Here is a 9,159-nt window from a genome sequence, read left to right on the forward strand (position 1 = left end):
GGAAAGTAGTACAATTGCACTTTAAGTTGAGAAATATTGGCCCTGCATTGGTAATATGTTTTACTTTTAATATTAAAGAAATTATTCGAAAGAATACGATTGTATGGTTTTCTTCACAGCTGATTTATTTGTTGAATAATGTGACGATATGGCTGTGAGTGGGGAAATGCAAAGCATAGTGGGGTGAAAGCATGTGAACCAGGGACAGGGCTAGGGGGTGGCTACTTCTCAAGCCCCTGATGTTTTCCCACAAGCCCTGGTGTATCAATATAGTCAATATAATTCTAATTCCTAATCGCCTCCATACTCTCAGTTAACTTAAGTTATGTGTTTTGCTTCTCAAGCGTGCGTGTATTTGTCTCACACAAACGTGTATGAAAACAAATTGCGTGGTCAAGTGGTACTCATAAACATTTCTGAAGGTTGGCAGGTATGAGTCTGTAGGCTAGCAACCCTGCTCATACCCTGCCAGTCTGTAGGCTAGCAACCCTGCTCCTACCCTGCCAGTCTGTAGCCTAGCAACCCTGCTCATACCCTGCCAGTCTGTAGGCTAGCAACCCTGCCCCTACCCTGCCAGTCTGTAGGCTAGCAACCCTGCTCATACCCTGCCAGTCTGTAGGCTAGCAACCCTGCCCCTACCCTGCCAGTCTGTAGGCTAGCAACCCTGCTCATACCCTGCCAGTCTGTAGGCTAGCAACCCTGCTCCTACCCTGCCAGTCTGTAGGCTAGCAACCCTGCTCCTACCCTGCCAGTCTGTAGGCTAGCAACCCTGCCCCTACCCTGCCAGTCTGTAGGCTAGCAACCCTGCTCCTACCCTGCCAGTCTGTAGCCTAGCAACCCTGCTCCTACCCTGCCAGTCTGTAGGCTAGCAACCCTGCTCCTACCCTGCCAGTCCGCACTGATATTAGAGGAGCGGTAACAAGTCCAACAACTTCACTGCTGGACTTAAATACAATTTCGGGCATCATATGCCATCAAAAAGGTGAAATGCTACATGGAAATATGTCAAAATGTGGGACTGTCATGCACGAATCATTCTTAAAACAATGTTGTAACGTTAGCTAGCTAGCTAGAGACATCAGCATGCTAGCGATGTTATAAAGAAATGGTCTATAATACATTGAAATTACATTAAACTAAGATATACGAAGGTTATCACAACTTTTAAATCTTTATTAAAGAAGAAAATAATTACATTTGTGTTTTTCTTTTGTTGCTTGTGCGTTCGCCACTATCTTGCCAATGATTCGCAAGGTATTCTGGGATTTCGCATAACACTCGGTTTGTAACTCCGTTTGGAGTGTGCCTCTGAAAAACCTCCGTTTGGAGTGTGCCTCTGAAAAACCTCCGTTTGGAGGGCCATGTAGCCTTACCACGTGGCCCTACGCTTCCATGCCAACAAGAATCGGGACACCGCGTTGGCGTTGGACTGATAGGTCACATGGCGTTTGCTCCCTAATACTTGAAATATATACACCCAGACTTTTGTTACTTTTCTTCATTCGATAAAGTCATTAGAAGTGACTCAGCAACTTTTTCTTTGCCCGGAATGAATAAATCTCACAACAGTCGCGGCAGAAGTCAGCAACAACTGACTCAACTCTTTAGCTCGCAAGATAAAGATGCTAGCAAGGTGGCTCCCAGTGCTTCGGAAGTTAGCGAGCAGCCGCTAACACTCGACATGCCAGTGACAAGTGAACTTACCGCATCCATGAACACCGCCATGGCCCCAATCCAAGCCACTCTCCAAAAGATCACCGACACCGTGGCCACACACAGTACCACCACCACCGGAATGTACACACCCACTCACTCCCCACCCACCCACTCCCCCCCCCCCCAGTCCACAGAGACCTGAAGCCCAGGAACATCCTGCTGTCCATGCCGGGGCCCCTGGGGCGCGTGCGGGCGCTGATCTCAGACTTCGGCCTGTGTAAGAAGATCCCCGACGGCCGCAGCAGCTTCAGCCTGAGGTCCGGCATCCCTGGGACGGAGGGGTGGATCGCCCCCGAGGTGCTGCTGGACGACCCCGGTAACCACCCGGTGAGACACACACACACACACACACACACACACACACACAGACACACACACACACACCTGAACATGGAGAAGGCCAGCGCACACACATAGCTGGTTTAAAAGAAGGACACACACACACACACACACACAGACACACACACACACACACACACACACACACAGACACACAGACACACACACACACACCTGAACATGGAGAAGGCCAGCGCACACACATAGCTGGTTTAAAAGAAGGACACACACACACACACACACACACACAGACACACACATAGACACACACACACTCACAGACATAGACACAGACACAGACGCACACACACACATAGACATAAACACAGACACACACAGACATAGACACAGACACAGACATAGACACAGACTCAGACGCACACACGCACACACACACAGACATAGCCACAGACACAGACAGACATAGACACACACACACACAGACGCACACACACACACACACAGACATAGACACAGACACAGACGCACACACGCACAGACATAGACACAGACGCACACACACACACAGACATAGACACAGACACAGACATAGACACACACAGACATAGACACAGACACAGACGCACACACACACACACACACACACACACACACACAGACACAGACACACACACAGACATAGACATAGACACAGACACAGACGCACACACAGACATAGACACAGACACAGACGCACACACAGACACAGACGCACACACACACACACACACACAGACATAGACGCACACACACACACACACACGCACACAGACGCACACACACACACAGACACACAGACATAGACACAGACACACACACACACACACACACAGACACAGACGCACACACACACACACACAGACATAGACACAGACACAGACACACACACAGACATAGACACAGACGCACACTCACACAGACATAGACACAGACGCACACACACAGACATAGACACAGACACAGACGCACACACACACACACACAGAGACATAGACACAGACGCACACACACACACAGACATAGACACAGACGCACACACACACAGACATAGAATCAGACACACACACACACACACGCATGCACACAGGCACACAAACACACAGACAGACTGACACACACACACATACTATTTAGGTTCACGTTTCACTTGATGGAAATATGCATATGAATTTCCTGAAACAATAAGAAAAAAATTGTTTCTCTCCCCACCTCCTTCCCTCTCTCCTCCCTCCCTCCCTCCCACCTACCTCCCCTCTCTCCTCCCTCCCTCCCTCCCACCTACCCTCTCTCCTCCCTCCCTCCCTCCCTCCCACCTGTCCTCTCCTCCTTCTCCCCTCTCTCCTCCCTCCCTCCCTCCCACCTACCTCCCCTCTCCTCCCTCCCTCCCACCTACCTACCCTCTCTCCACCTCCCTCCCACCCACCTGTCCTCTCCTCCTTCTCCCCTCTCTCCTCCCTCCGTCCCTCCCACCTACCTTCCCTCCCTCCCTCCCACCTACCCTCTCCTCCCTCCCTCCCCTCCCTCCCTCCCACCTACCCTCTCTCCTCCCTCCCTCCCACCTCCCTCCCCTCTCCTCCCTCCCTCCTCTCTGTGTCCAGACCGCAGCAGTAGATGTGTTCTCTGCAGGGTGTGTGTTCTACTACGTGGTCAGCAGGGGGCAGCATCCGTTTGGAGATACACTCCGCAGGCAGGCCAACATCCTGGCGGGGGAATACTGCCTCACACACTTCATGGAAGACCTGCATGGTGTGTGTGTGTGTGTGTGTGTGTGTGTGTGTGTGTGTGTGTGTGTGTGTGTGAGAGAGAGAGAGACAGTGAGAGAGAGAGAGAGAAAGAGTGAGAGAGAAAGAGTGAGAGAGAGAGAGACAGTGAGAGACAGAGAGGGAGAGAGAGAGAGAGAGCACGTGTGCGCTTGTGTGTGTCAATCAAATATTTTAATCTATGTGGTAATCTAATATAGTTTGCCAAAGAAACAGCCTACGTCCATCCTATCTGATACAGCCAGTTATATTAGAGACATGTTAAGAGATACTTCAGCTCTGAGTAGAAGTTGCCATTAGATCAGATCGAGGATCAGTTTACCTTCCACAAACCCTGACATTAACATTTGAGTGAAAACACAAAACTGACCGTAGATCAGTGTTAGTGGAACCCATTCCCAGTCGAGCAATCAGAGGGTTCTGATTGGCTGTGCTGTGTGTCCGTCAGATGACGTCATAGCGCGGGACCTGATTGAGCGAATGATCAGCTCCGACCCAGAGGCCCGCCCCTCCACCTCCTCCATCCTCAAGCACCCCTTCTTCTGGAGCCCCGAGAAACAGCTGCAGTTCTTCCAGGTGTGTGTGTGTGTCTGTGTGTGTCTGTGTGAATGCGTGCGCATGTGTGTGTATGTTCTGGAAATGATACATACTGTATCTGATTCTTGTATGTTGTTAATAGTATGGATGTTGGTAGTGTACAGTATGTGTGAGGTCATGTAAAGGTGTGTGTGTGTAGGTGTGTGAGGTCATGTAAAGGTGTGTGTACGTGTGTGAGGTCATGTAAAGGTGTGTGTAGGTGTGTGAGGTCATGTAAAGGTGTGTGAGGTAATGTAAAGGTGTGTGTGTACGTTTGTGAGGTCATGTAAAGGTGTGTGTGTAGGTGTGTGAGGTGATGTAACGGTGTGTGTAGGTGTGTGAGGTCATGTAAAGGTGTGTGTAGGTGTGTGAGGTCATGTAAAGGTGTGTGTAGGTGTGTGAGGTCATGTAAAGGTGTGTGAGGTCATGTAAAGGTGTGTGAGGTCATGTAAAGGTGTGTGAGGTCATGTAAAGGTGTGTGAGGTCATATAAAGGTGTGTGTACGTGTGTGAGGTCATGTAAAGGTGTGTGAGGTCATGTAAAGGTGTGTGTGGTCATGTAAAGGTGTGTGAGGTCATGTAAAGGTGTGTGTGAGGTCATGTAAAGGTGTGTGAGATCATGTAAAGGTGTGTGTGAGGTCATGTAAAGGTGTGTGTACGTGTGTGAGGTCATGTAAAGGTGTGTGTGTATGTGTGTGAGGTCATGTAAAGGTGTGTGTACGTGTGTGAGGTCATGTAAAGGTGTGTGAGGTCATGTAAAGGTGTGTGTGTGTGTGTGTGTGTGTGTGTGTGTGTGTGTGTGTGTGTGTGTGCAGGACGTGAGCGACCGCATAGAGAAGGAGCCGGGGGACAGCACCATGGTGGTCCGGCTGGAGGCGGCGGGGCGGGCCGTGGTCAGAACCAACTGGAGGATGCACATCTCTGTACCCCTACAGACAGGTACACACACACACACACACACACACACACACATACACACACACACACACACACACACACACACACACACATAGACATACACACTGGGGGGGGTTCAACACTCCAAAACTTTGGATTTGAAAACAAACAACTAATATGAGGTGATTTCATGGTATTTGTGTATATATTGTTTTCGTCATTCAGAAATGACAATTCCTTTTTCTACATAGGTCCCCTGTTTCAGATCCCCTGTTTCAGAGTACCCAGACGTGATTGGACACATTCATCCAATACCCAGATGAAGTCCTCATGTTTCAGTTTTTGGTTCACAATCCTTTGCCTGCGGTATCTGCATGAAGCCTTGCGAGTCGTTGACTCCACCAGATACTGGGTGTCTTTCTGACTTGTCCAAGTCAAGAACTTTTCGGCCCTGAAAAACTCCCTAGTTGCTCTGTCAGTATGTTCTGGGTCATTGTTATCTTACTACCACATATGGAAGTGCCATCCAATACACCAGTGGCGGCTGGCCGATAGAGGGCGCTGGGGCGCCGCCCCCACCTTCACAAAAAAAGTTTTTTTTTTAAATAAACATTGTTTATTCACAAAATGCGGCTGATATTCTGTCGGCGCCTATCAGCATTCATTAAAAATCCTCCAATACAATAAACATTTTTTATCTGTGTGTGTGTGTGTGTGTGTGTGTGTGTGTGTGTGTGTGTGTGTAAAACTCACTGTTAAAATACATAGGGGAGAACGCGGGGGCGCCGGTCAATGGATGTCTATGCCAGGACGAATACTTTTCGTTTACACGTGAGCTGTAGCAGCGCTCCAATTGGCTGTCTCTATTTCTTGGCCAGGGCGCACAAATGTGCGTCCTCCTGAATCTCCTGTTGTATTGCAGACAATGCATTATGCTGAGGACTCCCGACTTCCGGTTTTCCGGACTTCGGGCTTCCGGAGTATTTTAAATGAACATTCGTAATGTCTGTCTCTGATGTTCATGGTCAATTAAATCAGCCTATTTTGTGCAACTAATAATGTTCCCGCTAATGGGTTAACCAAGCAGCCTCGCACCTAACGTGCAAGCACCTATCTTCGAACTATTCATAGCAATATGCGCGGAGCAAGGCGGAGGTACGGGTAAACACGGCTCATGTTCTGTCATCAAAGGTAAGAGTTGGTTTTCTTTAACTCAGCTGATGCATTGTTGTGTTTCTGACATGGTCTGGTTGTGTTTCTGACATGGTCTGGTTGTGTTTCTGACATGGTCTGGTTGTGTTTCTGACATGGTCTGGTTGTGTTACAGACATGGTCTGGTTGTGTTACAGTCATGGTCTGGTTGTGTTTCTGACATGGTCTGGTTGTGTTTCTGACATGGTCTGGTTGTGTTTCTGACATGGTCTGGTTGTGATACATCATTGAATGTGTTGACCTGCTGTGATGTGTTGACCACCATCACTCTCCATCATCATCCATCATGTGTCTATGAAATAGATAGTACTGTACTACTGACTGCAGCATTCATCTCTGCTCATTGATGTAGCCATGTCACACAGACACATAGTACACATATTCATCTGCTACCTTTATTAACCTGAGTGTAGCTGTGAGGCCTGTACTAGCCTTGTTGACTAGACTTCCTCCTTGTCTGACACTGGGTATTGGACCGTACCGACGTCCATAGACCGGTCACTCTTCCACCTCAGTGTCTGTAGTTGACAGGGTAACTTCTCCATGGCCCACACGGTCATTTTAAGGGTGAAAGTTGAAATTATACAATGGTTGTAACGCCAGTGCGTGTTTATGCGCGTGCACGCGGAAAAAAACCGTGCACGCGAAAAAAAACGCGCGCTGCGCGGGCGAAAGAGGACCCCCCCGCCACACTGCTGTGCCCCACCCAAAAAATTTAGCACCAGCCGCCACTGCAATACACATGCGTCATTTCTTGTCAGTTCCTCCGCCAACATACCCCTTCCCGGAACCTGCAGTCCTCTGACATGGGTCTGCTTTCCACCTTTGGGGGCAAAGCCTTCAGTGTGGCAGCCCCCACCCTTTGGAACTCTCTCCCCACAGTGATCCGCAAATACCCTGGACACCTTCAACACCCTTTTTTTTCCTTAATTGTGGTGAGCGTTCTTCAATCAACCAATCGTCTTCCTTGGCCTACCAGCTTGTTTGCCGTTGCTGAGGTCACCAGGGCTTTCTTTTCACTTTGATTGATGTTCCAAACTGTTGATTTTGAGCAAAGTCTAAGGTTTTGGCTATGTTTCCCTCAGCTGCATGAAGGAATTCCTGTCATTCATTGACACCCCTTTGGTCCTCATGTTGACAGACCCCAATAGCAGACTCCAAAAGCAAACGCAAAAACCTAGAATCAATACTAGACATTGGCAGCTCTCTTATGCTGCACAAATAATGTGACGGAACACACCCGACCTGCCAGAAACACCCGTCAAGCCAATTGTGGTGGTATGTACACAAATACCATCAGATAAAAACAGGGGAATCTCTACTTTAACTCACAGTAATTGTTTGATTTAAAAAAAATGGAGTGTAGAGTCAAAGTCAGAGACAAGGGTTCACTGTCCCGTGACTTACGCAGGGTCTGTGTCTGTGTGTGTGTCTGTGTGTGTGTGTGTGTGTGTGTGTCTGTGTCTGTGTCTGTGCGTGTGTCTGTGTGTGTGGTGTGTCTGTGTGTGTGTGTCTGTGTCTGTGTGTCTGTGTGTCTGTGCGTGTGTCTGTGCGTGTGTCTGTGTGTCTGTCTGTGTGTCTGTGTGTGTGTGTGTGTGTGTGTGTCTGTGTGTCTGTGTGCGTGTGCGTCTTGCAGATCTGAGGAAGTTCCGGACGTATAAAGGGAACTCAGTCAGAGACCTTCTGAGGGCCATGAGGAACAAGGTACCATCTATATCTATACCATCTATATCTATACCACCTATATCTATACCATCTACAGTATATCTATACCATGTCTGTCCTCTGTCCTCACAGCTGTGGATTGTGGATGAAAATGATTCATCATCATTATTGGGAAGTCAGATTAAAACCTGTATGAACTCTCATTCTGACTCTCTTCTCCCTCTCTCCCTTCCTCTCTCCCTCCCTCCTTCCCTCCTTCCCTCCCTCCCTCCCTCCTTCCCTCCTTCTCTCCCTCCCTCCCTCCCTCCTTCCCTCCCTCTCTCCCTCCCTCCCTTCCTCTCTCCCTCCCTCCTTCCCTCCCTCCCTCCCTCCCTCCTTCCCTCCTTCTCTCCCTCCCTCCCTCCCTCCTTCCCTCCCTCCTTCCCTCCCTCCCTCCCTCTCTCCTCCCTCCCTCCCTCCCTGCCTCCCTCCTACCCTCCCTCTCTCCCTCCCTCCCTACCTCCCTCCTTCCCTCCTTCCCTCCCTCCCTCCCTCCCTCCCTCCTATAGAAGCACCACTACCATGAGCTGCCTGCGGAGGTGCAGGAGACTCTGGGGGAGGTTCCAGAAGGCTTTGTCAGTTACTTCACCTCGCGGTTCCCACGGTTACTGCTACACACACACAACGCGCTGCACACCTGTGCCCACGAGAGACTCTTCCACCCCTACTACCTGCCCCCTGCAGTGAAGTAACACACACACACACACACACACGCACACATGCACACACACACGCATACATACATACACTCACACACTCAGTAACACACTCCATAATTGCCCCCCAACAGCCAAATAGTAAACACACTCCTATCCTCCCTCTTCTCCCGTTTACAAAGCCCTGACACGTGATTGGCCCTGAGGGAGGAGGGGTTGAACACTGAAAAAGGACACTCACTTCACACCCACATGGAGGACACACTGTCCAGGAGCACATGACGCCACTCTACCGGAAAA

At 49.5% G+C, this 9,159-nt stretch overlaps 1 protein-coding gene across 1 annotated transcript in view; it reads left to right on the forward strand.

Moving 5' to 3' along the window:
• ern2 (endoplasmic reticulum to nucleus signaling 2) overlaps nucleotides 1-8,895 on the forward strand; it is a gene marked incomplete at its 3' end in the record, with an annotated part of 42,858 nt that extends 33,963 nt beyond the window's left edge. The window contains exons 17-22 of the mRNA XM_080522992.1: nucleotides 1,844-2,043; nucleotides 3,654-3,801; nucleotides 4,264-4,391; nucleotides 5,206-5,329; nucleotides 8,136-8,203; nucleotides 8,713-8,895. Of these exons, the coding sequence (XP_080379118.1) occupies nucleotides 1,844-2,043; nucleotides 3,654-3,801; nucleotides 4,264-4,391; nucleotides 5,206-5,329; nucleotides 8,136-8,203; nucleotides 8,713-8,895 (851 nt within the window). The remainder of the gene's footprint in view (nucleotides 1-1,843; nucleotides 2,044-3,653; nucleotides 3,802-4,263; nucleotides 4,392-5,205; nucleotides 5,330-8,135; nucleotides 8,204-8,712) is intronic.
• Nucleotides 8,896-9,159: the final 264 nt, after the last annotated feature.

This window comes from Nansenia antarctica (genome assembly GCF_963989245.1).
Source record: "Nansenia antarctica genome assembly, chromosome: 2".
Classification (NCBI taxonomy): domain Eukaryota; kingdom Metazoa; phylum Chordata; class Actinopteri; order Argentiniformes; family Microstomatidae; genus Nansenia; species Nansenia antarctica.